Source organism: Canis lupus, chromosome X, assembly GCF_003254725.2.
Source record: "Canis lupus dingo isolate Sandy chromosome X, ASM325472v2, whole genome shotgun sequence".
Taxonomy (NCBI): Eukaryota; Metazoa; Chordata; class Mammalia; order Carnivora; family Canidae; genus Canis; species Canis lupus.
Genome location: NC_064281.1, coordinates 104,337,858 through 104,361,778, shown reverse-complemented (window position 1 = coordinate 104,361,778; position 23,921 = coordinate 104,337,858). Strand labels below are relative to the sequence as shown.

Here is a 23,921-nt window from a genome sequence, read left to right as displayed (position 1 = left end):
ATACCATATCTATGGTTAATATCCTGTTTTCTTAACATATCCCTGTCATGGGCTTTGCATAATGACTATGTATTCTCAACCAAGTATTGTATACATAGTATGTTAGTGGAGTCACTTTCAATGGAAGGTGTCTGAAAGAAAAGCAATTCAAAGTAGCTTTTTAAAAATTTATTTAAAGGTTTTATTTATTCACTTGAGACAGAGAGCTAAAGCACAAGCCAGGGAGAGGGGCAAAGGGAGAGGGAGAGGCAGACTCCCTGCTGATCAGGGAGCTTGATCCCAGGACTCCAGGATCGTGACCGGAGCAGAAGGCAGACTCCTAACCAACTGAGCCATCCAGGTGTCCTTGCTCAAAGTAGCTTTTAAGCAAGAATAGAAATTTATGGCATGTTATTGAGAAATCCTGTGGTAATGCTTAGTTTCACATCTAGTATTCTTTTTCATTCTACTTCTCAGAGTTACTTTCTCTTGTTCACCGAGTCTGGGTTCTTTACTGACACAGAAAAGCCCTCACCATGTGACAAAAGGAGACAGTTACCAGTGCTCCCGTCCTCACCTGCATTCCAAGAGACTTAGACTCAGGGTCTGATTGTCCCCACATGGGTTATGTGCATCACCTGAACATATCTTGGAGGGCAGGGGGCATGGGTTATGACAGTCAACAGCAGTCCATAGCAGTCTCTTCCCAGTCTGCTCAGCACTTACACTGCCATCGAAATGTGCACACCAGTCTTCATCCTATTACTGGAGATCTTTGTACAAACAACCCCCTGGCTAGAATCACACACACATTTTTTTCCAACTGTAAATAACCAAAAGACAATCAAGTTGATGTCTCTAGTGATATCTTTGGAGGGACTTCTTTCCCCAGTTGTGGAATTCATTTTGTGAAGTCTGTAACAAGAATAAAAATCAAAATTTTACATTTTTTTCACCTTTTGGTAGTCACAGACACATTCACTCTCTTTTCTGCATTTTTAAGTCAGCTCTTCAAGGGGTTCTGAAACCTTATAAACATTTGAACCTGCTGCATTGTTGGTCACAAATATGGCATCTGAATGTCATCTTCATTCCTACCCAGGTGTGCTGTCTGAGCTGCCTAAATGTATAACCAATTATATACTTCAATCTTGCTTGAACTCACAGCCCACTGTCATAAAACACTTTTTCATGTTTCATTTCTGGGACCATACGTTGGACTCACTAAATTCCATATCCTAGTGACTCATAGCACCAAGCTCTCCAAAGGGGATACTAACTGCGTTTGCAACATGCTTCATGCTTTGCCACTGCCTTACCCTTGTTGATGCTGATCATTTATTTCTACAATTTCATCTCTCTATTTTTTATCACTCCAGTGCTGGCTGTCAAAATCCCATGTATTTCATAATAAAAGCAGACATGAATGTGAAATACTTAAACAGATTGTCAAGAAACAACTCACGGGAAGTGACCCTAGTGACTTAAATAAGTAGTAATTTAATTATTTTAATTATTTTTTTCCCTGACAACAATATCTTGGGCTGTCAAAATTTCTATTTTGGGCTTCTTCCCAACATGAGTATGGAACTAATGATTAAAACTAATTCAGGCATTGAGGCATGTTTGACTACACGTAACAAAACTACAGGTTCACATCACAGAAAGTGTGTTGGTGATAAATTCACTCCTTGTGTAGTAGCTCCAGATCATTAATGATCAATGTTCTCAGGATCTTCCATTTTATTCCACCATCCTGAACTGGTTAGCGTTCCAATTCAGCTAATCTAAAATTACTCCTCTTGGGGGCACCTGGCTGGCTCAGTCAGTAGAGTGTGTGACTCTTGATTTGGAATCATGAGTTCGAGTCCCACGTTGGGCATAGAGCTTACTTTTAGAAAAATAAAAAATAAAAATAAATAAAATTACTTTTCATCTCCCAATGTTTGGACTTAAGCCTCATGGTATTCCATATCCAGTAGTCCTGGTTTTTTAAAATATTTTATTTATTTATTAGAAACACACACACACACACACACAGAGGCAGAGGGAGAAGCAAGCTCCATGCAGGGAGCCCGATGTGGGACTCGATCCCGGGTCTCCAGGATCACGCCCCGGGCTGAAGCTGGTGCTAAACCACTGAACCACCAGGGCTGCCCAGTCCTGGGTTTTCAACTGCAAGAAACAAAACAGAACTACAATTGCTTAAATAAACATGGTAAGTATTACAGGGGCCCAATGACATCTTCAAGGAACCATGTTTTTAAGGAATCTTTTCACTCTTCAATTATGATTATATTTCATCTTCATATTTGTTGTTTTCTGGAACTAATAAGTCTTCTTTATTGTGGAGTTCATCTTCATACTATTGACCTACGAGATAGGAAGGCTTCCTTATTCTAGTTGTCATATTTGTATTCAGTTGGTGGAAAGGAAAGGAGTGAATGTTGAGTGGCAAAACTGGTCTTTCCAGCTATCTCTCTCTTTTTTTAAATCAGGTACACAAACTCAGTATAGACTTCTACTGCTCTCTATTGGCAGCTATGTCAAATGTCCTCGACTCTTTGGAAAAAGGGTCAGGAAGGGAAATGTTGTGGATGGGGCTGGGGTCAGCCAACCTATAGTGTGTGCCAAACAGTAGTAAATATCACAGTAGAATTCCCATAACTGGCAAGGTATTATGTTATGCTTCCAATCACCTTATTTCATAGATCTGTGTCCAATATGATAGCTAATTATAGCTATAGCCATTTGTAGCAATTAAGATTTAAATTAAATACAATGGAAAATCCAGGACCTCAGTTTGATTAGCGACATTCAGGTGTTCAATAGCTTCATGTGGCTGGTAGCTACCATAGTAGACCGCACAGATATAGTACCTTTCTGTCTCCACAGAAAGTTCTATTGCACAGTGCTGTGCTAAGTGAAATAGGGTCAGTGAAGGGACAGGATTAGCTCCCAGTTTTCAGAGTTGGCCAATGGTGAAACAGAGACCAAATAATTCATATTATTATTCTTTTACGTAAATAGCATGGTTTTCTGTACTTTTCTTTTTTCTTAATATTGCTTCTTATTTTCAAAAAATTATACCTATATTTTGCTGTTCTTTTATGCTCTGGTATAAATGAGTAGCTAAAAATGCCACCCTGGGTATCCTGCAGTGTTTTAATTCCTAATGCATTGAGCCACTTAACATTACAATATAGCAAGGACCTAAATGACCATAAAGAACTCAGTTGAGAAAAATAAAAATTATGAAAGATTTCATTCTGTTTTACTTTCTGTAACAGCTAAAAGGCATTGCCCCTTTAAGAAACCAGATGGCAAAATCACATGCTTCTGAGGCTTCAGTTGAGTTGAATTGAGGAATAGCTAGAGGCACAAAATGTTGCATACTCTTTAAAAAGCTTTTTAGACCCTCAGCCTGGAAAAGGGCTAGAGTGGAGGAGAAAAGTGCAGAAGCTAAGATTGTTGTAAGAGTAACAGAGGAGATAGGTCAGTATCACCTAGATTCTAGGTAATAGCTAGACAGAAATGGAAACTCCTGTTTTCAAGCATGTGTAAATAGTCTTGGGTGATAGAGGGGAACAAAAGAAAAAGCATTAGTTAGAAAAATAGAGAATATTAGAAGTAATTAAGAGTAGCCATGAATTTGATTTGGGGGTGGGGGTCATCATTTACATAGCTGGGCTATTCCAGAAATAGATGGAAAATATGAAACTGATAAAACACATATGAGCACTTTATCTGCATTATTGCTGCCATCCTTGATTTCTTAATGTAAATTAAGTTGGTTTGCCTGTACTGCCTCAATTAGCCATCATTAATCGCCTTGTGGCTATAGCCAGAGTTGAAAGTTGGCATCTCAGAAGAATACACATCTCCCTCTGGTAGCTGGCCTTCATTTCTAACTCTCTTTTTGTAATCAGAAAACCACACCACTGAAAGCCAGATACTTGGCTGCAACCCACATTAGTGCATTAGTGAGGACATACTCAGTATTCTTGAGTATTGGCCTCGTTTTTTTCATTCCAAAGTAATCCAACTTTTCCCATAACTCATTCTCCTGGTCCCTGTAGTCTCTGTGCATGTTTTTCAAGCCCTCAGCCAGTTAAGTAAGTAACCAGCTTAAGTATCTGTAGGTTGAGAAGGTAATTGGTTCCTTCTATCTGTGCTTTGTTTGTTTTCACATAAACAGACACTCCTTGTGTCTTGGAGAAATACCACCCAGGTGATCAATAAAGAATCTGCATTTAGAGCTTAGTAATGAGGTTGTGTTGTTTGACAGTGTATATACTGATATTTAAAGAACACTAGGGAAAAAAAATAATAAAGAACACTAGGGGATTTGTGTTCTTGAGCAAGTTATCCATGGGCTTAGTTTTCTCATTTGGAAATGAGGAGCTTGGACAAATATTTCATGAGACAAATTTTCTGATTCTGTATAAGAATACCCCTGCCCCTTAGTGTGTGGAAATCATTAAAGATGCCACTCCTCGGCACAGATGAAAAATGCACTGGAAATTGCTGAAAATAGCTGTAGTAGAAAATGCCCAATACTCATGGGCTCTTTCAATGAGGAAATTACAAGTTCCCAAGGAAATTCTCATGAATTTCCACCTTTGTCAGGAGACACTGAGTATTACAATGTATTACTGATTGATCTACTGTCATGAACCTATTTTTCTTTCCTTTTTGCAGTCTCTGTAACCTGTATCATGAATGACACATCTAGCAGAAGACTGCACCGTTGTCCAGCAGCTCCTTAGAGAAGTAAGCATAGGTGATTCCCCAAATTCCAAAGGTATTTAATGTATCAAGCAGAAATATATAGACTCTAAAGAAAAGAAAGCAACTGTTCCACTGAGGTCTGAGCCAAGGCACTAGGGTACATGGGCTCTGTCACATATGCTTTCACGTGTCTAGTAAAGCCATGGTAAAGTAAAACCTATAAAAGTGCAAGTATGAAAATAGGGACATAAAAACCAATCAAATGCAAATCCCTTTCAGGGACTTCAAAGTCAACCCCAAAGTAAGAACTCTTTTTACACTTGCCCTCTGCCTGCCTAAATCCAACCCATCGTTTCACCCCACGAATTAATGACTTGATTTCACATTCATCAAATGGACATGTTGAGTACTGGATCCCCAGATTTTCACCAGAATAACCTGCTGTCAGGAAAAATCCAGCTGAGTTTATCACTCACCACTATAAGGGATAACTCCATATTGACAGAGTCTAAGCGTATTTTAGGAGAGGAAGGGAAAGAGTGGGATCTTGATACTTTGAAGTCTGTCCTAATGGGAGTGGGGGACTTGATTAGGGATGGGTATAGGTGGGCATGGCAGAACAGGGATTTGGATGCAAAAGGTAAAAAAGTCTTAGGGTACAAACTGTCAGTTGATGCTTTCCATTGAAGAGTTGCTGGAATGAACACTGAAGCTATTTGCAATTTGTATCTGCCTGGGCAAGAGTCTTTTCAAATAGTATAGTCATATCCATGAAAATAGTGGAGTGGTAGGCTCATGTTAATGTAGTCAGTAGACTGTGTGGGGTACATAATTTTGATTTTCAGCATCTGCATACTGGGGGAATACACATGTCCTACAACCCTCCATGTGCTTATGTATTCTAAAGTTCACAGACATAAGAAGCAAGAATTGAGGGAAGATGGCTATGACTAGGTTGGGAGAGTGATGGGCAAATTCACAAGGGAAGGTAACATTTGAGCTAGGCCCTGATCATTGGTTATACATTTTGAGAGGTTGAATGGTAACCTGGTCTTTCATACTAAAGGCCACTGCTGCTTGGCTACTCATGACTTCCTTTCTTCTTTAAGAGTTCATTCAGGACATGTACAGGTGTTGGTGAGTATGTGGACAGAAGGGAACTCCCGTGCACTGCTGGCGGGAATGCAAACTAGTGCAGCCACTCTGACAGTATGGAGGTTCCTCAAAAAGTTAAAAATAGAACTACCCCACGACCCAGTAATCACCCTACTGGCTATTTACCCAAAGAATACAAAAACACTAATTCAAAGGGATACATGCACCTCTGTGTTTAGAGCAGCATTATCGACAATAGCCAAGATACAGAAGCAGCCCAAGTGTCTGCTGATTGATGAATGGATAAAGAAGTGGTATATATACACATGGAATATTATTCAGCCATAAAAAGAATGAAAGCTTGCCATTTGCAATGACATGGATGGAGCTAGAGAGTATAACGCTCAAGTCAATCAGAGAAAGACAAATAACATAATGATTTCTTAATGTGTGGAATTTAAGACACAAAACAAATGAGCAAAGGGCAAAAGAGAGACAAACCAAGAAACAGACTCTATAGAGAACAAACTGGTGGTTACCAGAGAGGAGGGGGGCAGGGGGATGGGGGAAACAGGTGGTGGGGAGTAAGAAGGGTACTTGTGATAAGCACCAGGTGATGTATTGATTTGTTGAATCATATATCATACACCTGAAACTAATATAATACTGGATGTTAGCTAACTGAAATTTGAATAAAAACCAAAAAAAAAAAGAGTTCATTCAGGACAAGTAAAGACTTTCCCCTTTTGCCGTAGTCCTGGGGGCGGGGGGAGCATGGAAGCAATCACTGGGTAAGGTTCAGTGCCCTATTTTTGAAGGTCCAGGGCCCTCTGAAGCAAGGTGGCATGTTTCCTTGTCTATGCTTTTTAATAAATGTACCTTGCAACTTAGAGAAAAGCTTCTTGTGTTTTCTGCTTTCTCTACTTTCAGGGTAGCCTCCACTAGCACCACATAAACATAACTAAAATATCAGTAGGAAAATGAGGGAGGAGTGAGGTGGTTTGTTGAATTGTTCGAGGATGCAAGTCCAGAGCTGCTCATTTTCTTACTTGTGCTTTGTATACTCCTTTTCTTCCAAGATGACTAAGCTGAGAGCAAACCCCTGTTTCATGTCAAACAGTAGGGTAAAGACCCTGGCAGCAGGATCTGTAAAGCTCCAGATAGCTAGAAGTACTGACTTTTTAAAATTTTGGACTCCTCTTTATCAGTCTTCCCCCCCACCCCCCAACCCCCATCTCGCTGGCTGTCATACACACACACTTTTCTTTTTTTTTTTTTTTAAAGCAACAAGGAGGAAACAGATCTGGTATGCAGGAGGAGGAAGCACTTGGTAGGGAGATGAATGAGAATCACTTTTTTAGGGGTTAGAGATATAATTTAGGTTTTGGGAAATCCATTCTTAGAGATATTTCAAAACAGGTTAAAAAAATCATAATGAACACATCAAGGCAACTTGGCATTTCTCCTGTTGAGGGACCTGATCTCTCAGGTAAGACAGACTGATGTTTGGAAGCCATTGTGAGAGATTTTCATCCTAGAACTTGTTGTATTTAATAATTTTCAAGTTCATTTTCCCCACAAAAGTGGCTATATCAGATTCCCACACAGTTTTCATTAGGCCTTACTGTGTCACACAGATCCTTTAAATAAGGTAAAGATGCTTTGAATCACTGCCCTCTTTACCTTGGAAAGGAAGATGCTGTAGCTCCCCCTTGTGTCATGTGGGGGCAAAAACATCCCTGGTGGAGCCGCTGCAGCGGAATCCACTCCATCAGCATCCTAAAAGGATTTCCTCCAAGCTTCCTGGGGGACTGGAATTTGGCTATGCTGGGAAGTATCAGGGGGATCTGGCTCATGTTTTGTGATCCTCCCCTTATTTCCTATTCTCCCACAGTGGATCCAGGAGCCTCTTTCTAGGAGGGTTGCCTTTTTGTGGCAAACACTTCTTTGAGATGATTTTCCTCCTGAGGTTATGGTGTAGTCATCCTCCACTTAGTCCATCAAACCGTGTACCATTTCATCTCCACATAGCGGGAGTGCAACTGGATTCCACTGTCTCCTCCTCTTCCCCTGTCATTGGGACCATTTCTTCCTGTGTCATGACCTTTCAGTTTGAGTCAGGCACCAGTTTCTTTGCACCCTCACTCCCACTCTCCACCCACCTCCAGGGTAAATGTGCCAAGTTTTCCCTGAGTGTCTCATGCTCTTGTACAGGAGCTTGGACTTGAACATTTTAGCTGCTCAGTAAGCGTGCAGCCAGGGTGTGAGATGCAATGACACGTTTTTCTTGGGAATACCTCCCCAGTCTAAGTCCCCACCCCCACACTTGCCTTGGGGGCAGGAGTAGGGGAAATGTCATGGTGCTCCCTATGAATGAATTTCCTTACTTCCAGTAATCTTTGATAATTATCAAAATTCTCCACATGCATGGAAATTGTTATATACTATGGTTCTTTTTTTTAATTTTTTATTTATTTGTGATAGTCACAGAGAGAGAGAGAGAGAGAGAGAGGCAGAGACACAGGCAGAGGGAGAAGCAGGCTCCATGCACCGGGAGCCCAACGTGGGATTCGATCCCGGGTCTCCAGGATCGCGCCCTGGGCCAAAGGCAGGCGCCAAACCGCTGCGCCACCCAGGGATCCCATATACTGTGGTTCTTGTTACCAATTTTGCACATTGGCCAATACTGCAAGAAGAAAATTCTCATTTTATGGATTCTTTTACAAATTATATAAGATTAAAGGGGAAAGGAGAGAACATGAGTGGGAAATATCAGTGAGGATGACAGAACATGAGAGACTCATAACTCTGAGAAACGAACAAGGGGTAGTGGAAAAGGAGGTGGGCGGGGAGTTGGGGTGACTGAGTGACGGGCACTGAGGGGGGCACTTGGTGGGATGAGCACTGGGTGATATGCTATATGTTGGCAAATTGAGCTCCAATAAAATAAATTTTTTAAATTATGTAAGTTAAAAGATCCTGATTGTTAAAAACATTTCCACAAATTTTTTGTTGTGCCTCTAGGACAAAACCTTAATAGAATTGCTTCATCAAGGTGGGTATGCATTTTGGGGTTTTGTGTGTTTTTTTTGTGTATGTGTGTACACATTTTATTTTTTTAAGTTTTTATTTAAATTCCAGTTTGTCAACATCCAGTGTAATATGAATTTCAGGTGTACAGTAGAGTGATTCAACACTTCATTCATCACTGGTGCTCCTCAGGAAAAGTGCCCTCCTTAATGTGTGTATGCATCTTATTTTGTTGTTGTTCCTTTTTTATTCTTTTTTTTTTTAAGTAACCTTTACGCCCAGCATGGAGCTTGAACTCACAACCCTGAGATCAAGAGTTCCACATTCTCCCACTGGAGCCAGCCTGGCACCCCTGTGTGCATGCATTTTAAGTGTGATTGATAGACAGATAGTGGTCTCTACCTGTGCACTCTCCTGTCTCCCTTAACCTGGTCTTCTGTCCTGGGCAGCTTGCTGTCCCGGCAACAGTACCAACCCATTTCACTTCACCCTTTCCTGCCCAGCCAGACCTTATTTTAAGACTTTGGACACTGTAGTCTCAAGGAAAGTTAGAATCCTTTGGACCCCCATCCTTAATGGACTCCTGCTTGTCAGGCTTTCTGATTTCCTTTGGCAAAGGCAAGCTTCACTCCACATGGATCGAAAACAAAGTTATTGTTTCCTGCCACCTATTGACTTTGTGGCCGGGTCATAGAAGCAGCGGTCCAAGGTAGTACAAGGTAAGTGACAAGTCTTGCAAAAAGTGACTGCTTTGTGAATTTGGAGGTAGGAAAAATCAGGCCTGGCCACCTTCTGAATGAAACAAGACTCAGCAGGATCTTAAAAGGCAGGGCAGAACCAAGACAAAAAGAAGGGCAGTTATTAGGGAATCCAGGCAGAGGAAATGCCTGCTACAAGCAGCCGAGGTAGCAGTTATACTATATGTCAGCAAACCGAATTAAAATAAAATACATATATATATATAAAGAAAACAAGGGGACTCGTAGGTACCACTAACTAAATTATTCTTCTCTTACTTAATATGTTTTCCTTTGTGCTGCCATGTTTTGTATATTTGTCTTCCACCTGATCTGTGATCAGGGACAGTTTATTGCTTCATCTTTGGGTCTTGTCCACAGCTTACTAGGTATCAATAAATATTTTGGTTAGTAAGTGAATAAACTAAGTGGACCCAATACTTCACAGAAAGGGCTGCCAAATACTAGGAGAGTTACAGTAGGGGAAAAGGAATTAATTTCCAGAAAGCCTCGTTTATCATAATTTCCATATAACAAGCATGAAGTTTCTCATGAGAGACCACTCTTTCTTAATGAAATCATATTTAACTTCTAGAAAATAATCTGCATGCTGTTTTCCTAATCAGCTATGTCTTATTAATAGCACTAACATAATCACTCAGAGAATGAAAGAAAAAAAAAATGCCCTGCCAAATGTCTCTCAGAAAAGGTTCAGAGCCTGAATAGTTCCTGGGAACAATTTGCTAGTCTGGAGAATTCTTCCCATTTTGGTCAGGGCCTCCTATGGAGAGATTTATGTGCAGTGTATGTCAAGAGGCAAAATAATGGCATTTCTCTGCTATACAATGACCTGGACATTTGCTGAGTGCAGAAATGCACCTTTAAACCAGAGAAAGGAGCAAAGTCTGCCCTGATCCAATCATTTTGAAAAGCCATGCACACTGAAGCTGGGACCAAACATAATGACAGGATTTAATTGCTAATGCTCTAGAGGCAACATGCCTCTTGATGTGCTGACCTTTAACCCAGACCTGGGAGGGTGAAAAAGAGAGGGGACAGCTCCCCTCTCCAATCCCACTCCCCAATCTGACTGTGCCTGCCTCGAACCCCGTCCTCACACCCCTAACATGCAGCTTCCCCCCCACATTCCCATTAGTTACTTCCCACTTTGGGGCCAGGGTGGGAATGAATAGAACAGAAAGGAAGGCCAGAGAATAGGAGGAAGTCTACAAGCAGTTGACAGCTGCTTAGAAGCAGGGGGCAGAATTACAGCGTCTGAAATGAGGGCTGAACTCTTGGTCTTCTGAGGCTCCCACCCCCCCCCCGCCCCACCCCCAGTAGTTCATGGGATCAGGCCTTTCCATTTGTCTCTTCTCTGTCCCCATTTCACCTGCTCTGGTCCATATTTGTAATTCCTCCCTCCTATACACCTTCAGCTGCCTTATATCTTTTATGTGGCGACTCACGAATGGCCGACTTGAGAGCCAAATTACATCCAAGGTTCTGCCTGTCGCATGTCTGCACCGTGGTAGCTGGACAAGCCGAATACAGCTGGAGAAAAACCCAAATCTGCAGACTGGCCTCGCTGTACAATTGTGACGACTGGCCTTAAGTTGGCCTTTTGTGCTGCTCTGCAAGGGTTCTAGTCCATTCATTCTGCTCTTTTATAAAACTTGCACACCACCTTTCCCTTTACATCTCTTCCCTGTTCTCCGGCCACCCTGGGTTCCTAACATGCTGAGCACACTCCCACGCGTAGGCCTTTGGACTCACTCTTCCCTCCTGCCTGGAGCATTGAGCATCCCACATCTGTCTCTTTGCTCCTTCACTTCCAATTCTGCTGCACTATGTCATTTTCCTCAGTCACACCTGCCACCACTCTTCAGAAGGCAGTGAGCATGGCCCCACTGCCACTAGCATACCTTGTGCCCCTACCTTTATGTTTTCTTTAGGAGTTACTGCCGTTATGTATTTTTGGTGTGTACATTTTCTATCTTCCTGCTAGAATGGGAGTCTTATGAGACCATGAGTTTTTTTTTTCTTCCTAGAGTTTGACACAGTGCTTGCTAGTATGTCATACATATTTATTTAAGGACTGAATGGACAGATGAATGCCTGTTGAGTTTTAAGGATCCCCTCTTCCCATTTGCCAAACCCAGCAGATTCATCTACTCACCCTCCAGTATGCTTTGTACAGTGGACATAGTTTCCAAGCCCAGATTCAATGCACATCATCTAATTGGTGGAGAGAATATTTTTTACTTGTACTTTCTTGGAAAATTCAATGTGATGATTAGGTATATCCTACTTAGCATCATAGTCTCCCATGAATCTTACAAGATCATTTTCCAGTTAGTTTAATCAGCCCCAATAGTGAAATTGGCTTATCTGTGGTCACTAATCTATGTTTAGTTTAAAATAAATGTGAGTTGGAGTTGTTTGGCTTTTTAGGGATCTTGCTTGGGACTATTAGACTACTAAGAAATGATCAGAAACCGCTGTGGTAATTGTCTGGCCTTGTCTTACTTACTACATACAGAGGCTAGCACACTACTCATGGGTCCTTCATTTCTATCTAGTGAGGCTTGCTAGGGTAACCAGGATTTCTCACCATATGCTAGATGTGTCTTTGTTCACTCATTCTACATGTTTTCTTTTTTTAAAAAAAGATTTATTTATTTATTTTAGAGAAGGAAGGGAAGGGCAAAGGGAGGGAGAATCTTAAGCAGACTCCATTTTGAGTGTGGAACCCAGTGTGGGGCTCCATTTCACAACCCTGAAATCATGACCTGAGTTGAAACCAAGAGTCGGATCCTTAGCTGACTGAGCCACCCAGGCACCTCTCACTCCACATGTTTTCAAACTTAAGAAGTTATGAAATAAAATGGTAACTAAAACCCACCACCTGTACCAAACCTTCTTTACCTCACCCCCCACCACCTATTCAGTGAAATAAACATGCACTTGAGTGTATATAGGCAATCACAAGTGTAATAAGATGTCAGTGGAAAAGATCTGACAATAAAGATGTTTCTTTCTCATAACCATGAGCCAAAAGAACCTTCTAGGGTTTATTCTTCTGCTTCCAGGTTATAAATACCTCCACATTTTCTCCTTTTGTAATGAATGCTTTGGGAATGAGAAATGCATATTAAAATTTGAAGGATGAAAAAAAAATTTGAAGGATGTATTCTCATTGGTTTTCAGGCTTTTTTGCTCTTGAAATAATGAAAGCATGAATGGTGGGAAGTAGAAATACAGGACACAGAGGGCAAATACACCAAAAACCTCATAAATCCTCCTAAAGTTATCTTAATATGCAATTATTAACTGAGCTTCTTAGACTTGCAGGCCTTTTTATCCAGGGCCAATTTCTTTGAAGGAAGGCTTGGGAAATCTCTACTCCAGAAGATCCTCTTTTTCACAAAACACTGCTCCCACCCTGACTTTGTATTAAGCTCTAGAAAATGGCAGTGAAAAGATATTTTCCCAGATCCTTTGTCCCTACCAGAAGCAAGGCCCTTTTCAATTATAATGTGTACAGGATGATGTTTACAATCTAAATTGCTTAGGTACAGTGAATACTCACATCCTTTGTGTCCCTGAGAGCCCTGGCCACAATATATGGCATAAAGCAGACACTCAAGAAGCATAATCTGCAGCATAGAGCAGATGCTCAGTAAGTTCAGTGACCAAAGAGATCAATGTAAAGTGAATTAATAAGTGAACTATGAAGCAGACATTTCTATCAGGAGTTTTTAACCTCATAGCCATCTTCTTGACACTAGAGATGATGCCTCCAATCTGACAAGAATAGTGCAGCTCTATGAGTTTTTGGCCGTGCTTTGAGATCAGCTAGCCTTGTGTGTTGTACCACTAGTAGGTAACCAATCAAATGGAATGGACTGAGTCTGTGGGCAAAATGAGAGAAAAACACTTTGGCTTTCACAGCTTTGGAATGGAGCTGGAATATCACTATTGCCAAAGCCCAGTTTCACCTGCATAGAGGAGTCACATAGCACTCTTCAGTGGAGACATGGAAAACAGATACATTTTTGTTTAAAATCTTCTAAAAATGAGCAAAGAAGCCCTAAAAGCCTTTCAGGGACAAGGCAGAATCACAAAGAGGATTTCAACTTGAGATGTGCTAGCTGGGGAAAATGAGCAGTGGTTAGACTCCTCAGCTGTCCATCAACAAGATGGCTCCTAATCTGCACTTTCCCTCGTCAGTGGGCTCAAAGAAGATGCCTTTATTTTGGAATGAAATATACGCACATTGAACTGTGAACAAAGCATGATGAGTGGAGACATCATTTTTGGAAACAGATGTCTCTTAACTGCACTCTTGAAGGCAGAGAGTAGAAATTCCATGAGGGTTTTAGATTATTTCATTAGAAAGAACAGACAACAATTATTGATAAATACAGATCAACTGGGATTGCAAAATTTTTGAATGCAGCTTGGAAGTTGTTCTGGGGTTGTAGGTTCTCTCAAGTGGTTGAAAGAGGCACAGTGAAGATATGAAGATTTTGGTTTTGTGTGTGTGTGTGTGTAGAGGAAATAGTTAAACTCTTACTTAGCATCTACAGTAGGACATTGAACTATAAATAATACAGACAACTTTGAATCTGCTGTTGTGCTTGAATGTTTTTATGGCCCCATTTCCACTATGATAAATATGATCATTCTCTCACTTGGATGCATATGCACTTTTGTGCATGGATGAGTGCAATCCCTACTTCACTGAATAGAGCTTGATAGATAAATACTTAATAAAACAAAAATCTCACTAACTTATTCTCCATCAATGTTGAGTTTTTGATAATTTGGGCAGGGACCAAGCAGAAGTTTCCTTTAGCATTATCCATAAAGATAAGGTTTGCTGAACAAGTTAATAACACAGACAAGATTTAAGAAGAGTATTTGTGTAGGAGAAAATACAGCCTCCCATCAATTTTGGCATATGCCTTCTGATACAAACATTTGTAGTGCTAAGTGCTAACCTATTTGCTTAAAGATTGGTCCCCTATTGAGTTATTCAGAAAATTTTAATTTTTAGTGATTAAGTATAACTGATCTTTCCTTGCTAGTTTTGAGTTATGGAGAGCTATTTCAGATTATGTGGACCCTGTGGCCAAAACTGGCCATAGGGGCCTCTCTAGCTTACATACAATGAACAAGAAATTCTTAGGTTTACTTTTATCAGTGAGCCCAATACTCTGGAGTTGACCATGGTGTCAGTGGGATGCTAGTCACTAATACAACTTTTTTTTTTTTTTTTTTACTAATGTAACTTCTTTGGAGTCACTGGTGCGTACTGTGGAGAACTAAGTATGGAAGAAGTAAGGTGGGGGGGGGCAACAGCACATTGATTTCTGATACCTCATAGAATAAGGTCTCGGCTTGGTCTAATGGTAAATATTTATCAGGAGGTTCACTAACCCTTGTCTTTTCTTAGACATACATGTACAGTGCTCAGTACCAATGGGCAGATACTGATGGGTATTGGGAGGATCCATTCTATTTTAGAGAGAAACATTCATTGCCAATAGATGATGTCTTGGTTGTTAGTACTATACCTAAAGTCAATTTTAATGTCATCTTAGAACATTTAGGGTTTGGGGAGTGGTTTCTTTACTTAGTACTCAAGAGTTTGTCCTTGCCTTGAACACAATCTCATAAGCTTAGTGAGTGTTCACATAGGATGTTCAAGACATTTTTGGGAAGCTGGGACGTTTGGCTGTATTTTTTGATCATGTGTAATTTGCAATTGATACAGAATGACAAGTAGAATTGCCCATGGTGGGGCTTTTTAAAAATTGATCTTTTCCTGTAATATTTTAGGGCACTTAGTGGTAGGTTAAGTTTTCAGTTCTACTTTGACTTCTTATACGTAGGTTGTGGTGATCTTAGTGCACTGTCCTGGTGCCGTTCCTCGTAACCTGATGGGGACTTCTCTTTTCCTACATCAGTGATTTGCTGTCTGACTGTTTGCTTTTACTTACCTTCTGCTAGCTAGGATGATGTCAGGGGCCCTACAGGATCCTGAGCAGCATCTCCTGAGGTATCTGGCTTGTTCCAAAGCAGGCAGTGTGTGTTTGGAAGTGTTAATATGTAAAGAATTAGGGTTATAGATTTATCACTTTTTGAAACTAATTCAAAGGTGCTAGGATGCCTTCATGAGAAATGTGTTTGCAAAGCCTCAGAGCTTGTTTGGAGAGTTCTTCGACTAAGGTTCAGAATGGATGGCTGTGAAGTTCTCAGGCCAAAAATGACCTGAGTCGGGTAAATTCGGTAACACCTAAATTATTGTAATACCTGTTTCATTCGTGGTTTTAGTAGGCAAGGCACCTGTGGAGTAGAGAGATGAGATTATTTCAAGAAATTGACCTAATTTAGCTTGAGGGAAGTGCGTGTCAGGCATTTCATGTCAGTAATAATCATAAGACATAATCAATTGGAGGAGAAAGTGGAAGCAATTCTAGCCGATCAGAAAGACTGTGTTAGACTGATTATAAAAATGGTTACTTTACAGTCTTTATTTCATGTAGTCTGGAACACAGATCTCACACTCACTGTCCAGATCCCGTAAATAACCCTCAATGAAAATGCCTTGTACTTGTCCATGGATGGCTAGACATGTTCTAAAGGTGTTCAGATAGTATTTTCTGGAAAAGAGTAATGAGACCTAAGGCCTACTAGAAGATGTTATATGTGATTTTCCCATTGCCTGGGTTGGTGATCCAATTATACCACAGAATTTCATGAAAGTTCTCCTCAGCCCAGTTGACCCAGAGATCTACTGGTGATTCTACTTTAGATAGGTGAATGTAAACATAGTTACAGGTATGACGAAGGCAGCACTAATGATCCAGGAGATGGTGTTGTCTAGTACATAACTCATCCATGTCAAGCATTACCAGTTTTCCTCTAAGCCATATGATGATGCATTAAGAAATAGAAAGTTAAAAAAGGGCAGCCCCAGGGGCTCAGCGGTTTAGCGCCGCCCTCAGCCCAGGGCCCGATCCTGGAGACCCAGGATCTAGTCCCATGTCAGGCTCCCTGCATGGAGCCTGCTTCTCTCTCTGCTTGTGTCTTTGCCTCTCTCTCTCTCTCTCTCTCTCTCTCTCTCTCTCTCTCTCTCTCTGTCTCTCTCCTCGGTCTCTCATGTATAAATAAATAAAAATCTTTTTAAAAAAGAAAGGTAGAAAAAAACGGTAATTGGGACTTAGTAAGAAATTTATGTGTGTTAATAACGACCCTTAATGCTGACTTGGTTTCACCCTTGGTATAATGGCCAAAAGGGCACAAACCATTGGTTTGCTTATTTTTTTATCCTGGGACATTCTTTACTCTGCATGGATTATTATACGAACCTTGAAACTTTGGGCATGCCTCCATAGGAACAGTGAAACCAACATTGGAGCCCATGGGAAACTTTCCACTCATCATATTCTGTTTCTTGAAAATTGTTTATACTACCTGCATTTGCTTGTCCAATAGTAAAGCATAGTAAACACAGTCTTGAACTTAGTCTCTATCATAATTTTAACCAACTTTCAAAATTGTTTTTTATGGTCTTACTTCACATGGCTTCAAATTTTCAATTACCCCACACTCATAAGAATCAGGATTGCTTAGAGCATACCAGGTCATCTTGGCTTGTTGGAGCTGGAGACAGCCAATTCTTTGATACTTGCTTTAAGCAGTGGTAGGTTAGGTATCCACATGAGGTAAGATGTGTGGACTTCACACTGTGCCACATACAAGAAAGGAACATAACTGGATTTGGAAAGAGGTAGGTTGATTTACATTTAGTGGCCTGTGTATGAAGTCCTGTATATTTCTGGACATTAAGAGCTATTTACCTGTTACTGGTTTGAGGGCTGCCTACTACTCCACTCTCTTACTCACTTATTACGATTGTTCTGTGGGGTCATTCTATGACAAGAAGATTAGCACGTTATATGCCTACACTTGAGACACTGTTCATTTTGCTCTTCAGTTATGTATTTAAAGTCTTTCAAGTGTTTAATAATTTCAGTTGAAGTGGGGAAATTAATCAGAATAGAATCTAGTATTGGAAAGGAGGTTTAGTGTATGAGTAGAATTTGAGTTCTATCCAAGCATTCTATGATAGCTTAAATAATTTTTCTTGATTTTCTTTTCCAGTAGCTGCCTTGCCTTGGAAATCAAGACTCTTCCCTCGTGTAATCATGTACAGCTTTTGAAGTATTGGTTTTATCACTAAATAACTGGACATTCAGAACCTGAAGAGGCAATAGTATAAAACCAACACTAGAAACAGGACCTTTCTTATAGAAAACTAAGGAATATCTCTAGGTGCTGTCTCCAAAAGTGAGCTTGCAAAACAAACTGGAACTTTGAGATTGTCAATAATTCAGGATACTTGCATTTTATTTGTAAAGAAAGTATGGCTACTCTAATGGTACATGGTTTTGTTCAAATATGGAGCAAGAAGAAGGGGATGTCTAGCTCCAGAGAAGCATACATTGAAACAGTGGAAGGAAAGAAGAAGATTAGACTGGTGGTCTATTTCACCAATGGAGAATATCTAACTTTTCAGCTAAGTAATAATATTAAAAATGTGGTCCTTAGATCCTATGGAAAAAAGCAAAATCACCTGCACTTAACTTTCCAAAATAATAACTTCTTGTTTATTGAAAGATTATCTTCCAAAGATGCTAAAGAGTTGAAGATGTTCCTGGATAAAGTCCATCAAAATAATACTCAGCCATCCATGAGACCTGTTAAGGATGGAGGTATCTTTGCCAGCATGACAACACCAAAGGAAATTAACAAAAACTCCTTCCACAGAGCGTGCAAGAAGCCAGGTAGTGGATCTTTTGAGACAAGAGAAGGAAGTGGAACACCTGACCTTCAGAAGATGCCTTTGTTTACATCAAAGTCATCAAGACTTAGTTGGAAAGATTTACCAGAGAGTGGAGATGGGAAGAAGAAAAAGATGCTATCATCTGGCTCAGAGATGAGTGGGAAAATACAGAGTAACTCTGTAAGAAAGAAGAAATCCCAGACAAACCCCTTGAGGTATGTAAGTCATGACGAGAAGAAAAAACTGAGGTTAAAACTTTTAAAAAAGAATCAGAAATTAGAATTTGAGCCCTTACTCAAGTCCATTTCTCCTGGAGAGCCTTACCTAGATGGCAAAAGTCTTCTTCAGATGCTCTCTGAGAAAATATATTTGACATTTCTGTTGGAACCAAGGTATAATGCAGATGACCCAGAGTGGGACAAACTCAAGATGACCTTCAACTTCTACCCAGAGAAACTATGGCAAGGCCTCCCCAATTTGGGAAACACCTGTTACATGAATGCTGTTTTACAGTCTTTATTTTCCATTCCATCATTTGCTGATGATTTATTCAGCCAGGATTTCCCGTGGGGTAAAATTCCCCTTGATGCTCTTAGGATGTGCTTGGCACAACTGTTTGTTTTGAAAAATATTTATAACATAAAAATCAAGGAGAGGTTACTTGTAAATATTAAAAAGGCCATTTCAACAGTTGCAGAGATATTCTCTGGCAATATACAAAATGATGCTCATGAGTTTTTAGGTCACTTTTTGGATCAGATGAAAGAGAACATGGGGAAAATAAACACACTTTGGAAAATGAAAATTGAATCTGAGCAGGACAATTCAGCTCAACAGGTCTTTGCTGGCAGTGCTACCACCAGAGTACTCATTTGTCCCATCATCACTAATTTTGAGTTTGAGTTGCTGCGCTCTATTATTTGTCAAGCATGTGGTCAGGTAATTTTGAAGACGGAAGTGAGTAATTATCTATCCATCAATCTACCCCGGGGAATGAAAGCACTTCCTTTGTCTATTCAGTCAGCCTTTGATCTCTTCTTTGGAGCAGAAGAACTTGAGTACAGATGTGAGAAATGTCAGCACAGGAGTTCTGTTGCAGTGCACAAATTCAGTAGGCTCCCCAGGGTTCTTATTGTTCACCTGAAACGTTATATCTTCAACGAGTTTTGGTCGCTAAGGAAGGATGATCAGGAAGTTGTTATTTCCAAGTATCTAAAGTTATCATCTCATTGTAATGAAAGTACGAAACCACCTTTTCCCGTGAGCAAGAATGCGCATAATAGGGACTTCCAAATCCTAAAACTCTTTCAGAAGATGAGTGCTGGCACCATCTGTCCATCAGCAGCTTCATCAAAGTTGGCCTCGGCATCCAGTGATTCCCCAGTTCCGCATGCTGGACCAGACAAAGGGTCCGAACCACAGAAATGCCAGATTTTCTATGACGGGTCCAGCAGAGTACAACAGAAAAAGGACCTGGGCAAAAGCTCTGAACAGAATATAACAGAGTCCAAATTGCTGAACTTAGGAAATGGAGCACTCATTGAAAAAGAGCTATTTGCTGCTGGCTTAATGATGGATCTGGAAGCAGTGTCCCCTTCTCTGATCCATGACAAAGATGGTAAACCCACCAGTAGTCCAGAAATACGCCTTGCTGAAGCCTATCTTCAAGAAGCATCTGAAAATCTAAAGCAAAAGAAATACGACAAAACTGACATGTTTGTAGATTTTGAGAGTGTTGCTAAGATCCTTGAAGACTTTTTTGAAGGTAAAAAACCCAGAATTTCAAAAAAAACAGAATTCCAAAAAGCAGCTGAACGGAGACAGCAGCATGAAGCAATGAGGATCTACGAACAAGCCCTTCAGCAGGCACTGCTTCAGATCCTTTTGAAGCCAGATGCTCAGTGGTACATGCAGAACCTCAGGAGACCCACAAACCTAGGTCCCCAGCAGGCCAGAGTAAATTCCCAAGGTGCATCGTGTTCCACTAAAAACCCTGGAAACAAGAAAGTTTTAGATACGGAGAAGACAGAAATTAAAGCCAAGAAATCAAAAAGAAATGCGAAGGTGAATGATCGCTATGCCTATCGGCTCATTGGTGTTGTCAGCCATCTGGGGAAGACCCCAAATTCAGGCCATTATATCAGTGATGCCTATGACTTTGAGAGGCAAGTGTGGTTCACATACAATGATCTCCAGGTATCAAGTATCCAAGAAGCTCTGATGCAGGAGGCCAGACTTTGCACCGGGTACATCTTCTTTTACATGCACAATGAGATATTCGAAGAGCTGTTGAAAAGGGAAGAGAACTCCCAGTCTCCGAGCACAGAAACAGGGGAGATCCCTCAGGAGAAATAAGTGGGATGGACTCCTGGTTTTACACATCTGCTTGATTGCCTCATTGGCTACCACTTCCTCCATGGAAGAAAAACTCTGAACTCTAGCCAAAGATGAAGAGGTAGTTGGCATTCAGGACGAGAGTTCAAGCAGAAACACTTGGAAAAATCTCCATTCCTAACCCTAATACAGACACTTCAATACCACAGTTCCACCTGATAAACGTTCTTTTCTAGTAGACTACAATTGTGCTCTCCATATTCTAGTGCAGTGGATTTTATTTTATTTTTATTTTACTTTATTTTTAGTGTAGTGGATTTTATTTTATTTTATTTTATTTTATTTTATTATTTTATTTTATTTATTTATTTATTTATTTATTTATTTATTTATTTATTTATTTATTTTTTTAGTGTAGTGGATTTTAAATGCAGCCCTTGAACCAGCAGCATTAGGAGCATGGAGAAACCTCTTTAGAAATGCAGATTCTTGATTCTTAGGTCCCAACACATACCTAGTAATACAGAAACTCTGGTGGGGACAGGTTGGAACAGCAATTTGATAGAGATTGTCTAATGCTTGAGAAATTTGGAGAGCTACTGTAGTGTGTCAGAATATCTTGGTGGATTTTGCTGTTGTATATTGGAATGATTTATATTTCTAAAGGGGTTTCATTATGCTTTTTGTTTCTTATATTCACGAATGCCTTTCCTTCAGAAACTTATAAAAACATAACACACACACACAGAAATCACTTTTCTGATCATACCCAGTGATTTGATGAAAAAAGTTAGTTTCTGAAGTCCTGACCAAAAAACCCACAAAAACAAGAACACCAATTGCCTAGGTTCTAGCAATCAAAAAACAAAAAACAAAACAAAACAAAAAAACAGTTGCTGTGGTCCTATCAATAAATAGTAAATTAAGCGGGTAACTCAATGAATCCTTTGCAAATACGCAAATGAGACTATAACACTGGGTCAAGTCTCCAAATTGTTTCTTAAACTCTTCCTTTTCCTCAATGTCAAAGGGACATGAAAGTATATAACCTTCAAGCTCAAACCGTAAGGATGGAGAACTTATTTGCCCTTAAGAAACTGACCCATTTTTTCCTGTTTCCTAGCAAGCTGTTCTTGGTCATTCTGGTCTTCTCAGAGAGACACTTGCTTTGCCTCAAAGGTCTCATTCAGACTTTATCTGAATCCTTGAACAATCCTCTGCATTCAACATTGTAAGACTAATTCTGGATTTCTTTTATTTCTCCATATCTTTTAGCAAAGTTGGCTTTATTCCTTTAAGGAATAAATAGCGTACACTTTAAAGTGGCCTTGTAGGATTTGTAAGTCTTACTCATTACTGATTTTGTACAATGTCCTAAAACTTGCACCTATTGATACTATGTTATAAAACTTGTGCCTGTTTAATACAGTGTCATAAAATTTGTGCCTGGAGATGATCTGCTTCAGGGATTAAAGCCTCATGGATCCCGAGGTGGTCATATTCTGTCGGAACTCCATGCGATTTAGGGATTTGGAGTTCTGATAGTATGTAGGTGCCATCTCTGTCACCTAGCGTTTTCTCGCCTCTGAGGCAGTGAACCTGTAACACCTTGTACCTTTGTTAGGAATATATTACTTATAGATTACTCATGCTAAAAGGCTCTCTCACAGGACACAGAGGGACTGAATTTTTGGTTCTACCTTTACTAGCACAGGTGTGTCCCCCCTTGTGTATGGAGTATGCTTTTGTTATGGTTGTATTCATCCAACAGCTTGTTGATGCTTTTAATTCCAGAGATCCCTAAAGAGGTAAGCTGGAACACAGTAGTGTAAGAAGATTAGAAAATGCCCTCAAAAGGGAAAACCAGATTGGAAAGTTAAGGAATTCTATTGTTCACAACACGGTGTATCAAGAAGGAGGTCTGAATGAGACCTGGAGATTACTGAGGCAGATGCGAGAAGGGGCGCTTTCTAGATGGAATTAATCAGTCTCATGAAAGAAAGTGCCACAGATGCAATGATGAGAAATGTGTTCAACTTGCATAGTACTTCAGCAGTTGCAGTGGTTGAAGGATAAGGCTGGAGTTACACTTGGAGGAGAGGAATTACAGTTTGGTTTCGCAATTTTGGGATTCTCTTCTCTAGAAGAGTTCAGTTGGAGCTCAGTCACATAGGCATGAAAGCAAGAGTTTTAGTAAAGAGTGAGCGAAACTGATTTTGCTTGGAAAGGAAAATGAAGATGACAGTAGTTTTGAGATTTAGAAATGTGTGGTGTGGAGTGTAGAGTATTAGACATCCTGAATATGCTACTTGTTAGCACGTAGCACTTCCAGAATGCAGGCTAAGTCAAAAGGTGAAGAAGAGGGTCGGGATATCTGTGACAGGGAAGATCTGTCCTCCTGGACAGATGGCATGGCTGGAATCCATAATTGTCCTGTGAGAAGAAAGTCCAAGTGCTGTATACACTATTTGCCTGCTATACTGTTGTTTCAATAAAAAAATAGAATAATTCTTAAGTGACTCAGTAGCTGTTACTTATTAATGAATTTTAACTAGTTCTCTAATTTACAGATCAGGTGGTTTTTTTTTAAGATAGTATTTATTTATTTGTTGGGGGGGAGGGTCAGAGGGAAAGAGAATCTTAAGCAGGCTCCATGTCCAGTGTGAAGCCTGACATGGACTTGATCTCACAACCCTGAGATCATGACCTGGGCAGAAATCAAGAGTTGGATGCACAACCAACTGAGCCACCCAGGTGCCCCCAGGTCAGGTTTCTGTTTTTATTATATTTTTAAAGATTTTATTTGTTAGAGAGAGAGTACTTGAATGTGCACAAACAAGTAGGAGGGAGCAACAGAAGGAGAGAGCAAAGCAGACTCCCCGCTGAGCAGGACTCAATCCCAGGGCCTTGAGATCATCATCTGAGCTGAAAGCAGATGCTTAAGTGACTGAGCCACCCAGGTGCCCCCCCTGCCCAGGTCACGTTTCTAAATAATCCATGGATGTGAAAACTTTCTTTGACAGTGTATTAGTTTTCTTTTGCTTCTAAAACAAATTACCACAAACCTAATGGCTTAAAACACAACTTTCCTATCTTACAGTTCTGGAAGTCAGGAGTACAGGATGGGTATTATTGGGCTAAAATCAAGATGTTGGCAGAGC

At 40.3% G+C, this 23,921-nt stretch overlaps 1 protein-coding gene across 11 annotated transcripts in view; it reads left to right on the top strand.

The window, feature by feature from the left end:
• USP26 (ubiquitin specific peptidase 26) overlaps positions 1–23,275 on the top strand; it is a 62,926-nt gene extending 39,651 nt beyond the window's left edge. For 8 of the 11 annotated variants that reach the window (XM_025431762.3, XM_035712157.2, XM_025431764.2 and 5 more), the window contains 2 exons: positions 4,681–4,752; positions 17,745–23,275. In XM_025431762.3, the coding sequence (XP_025287547.1) occupies positions 18,007–20,781 (2,775 nt within the window). In that variant the 5' untranslated portion in view covers positions 4,681–4,752; positions 17,745–18,006 and the 3' untranslated portion in view covers positions 20,782–23,275. The remainder of the gene's footprint in view (positions 1–4,680; positions 4,753–17,744) is intronic. The other 3 variants (XM_035712158.2, XM_025431766.2, XM_025431765.2) reach the window with 1 other exon arrangement.
• The last annotated feature ends 646 nt before the right edge of the window (positions 23,276–23,921 follow it).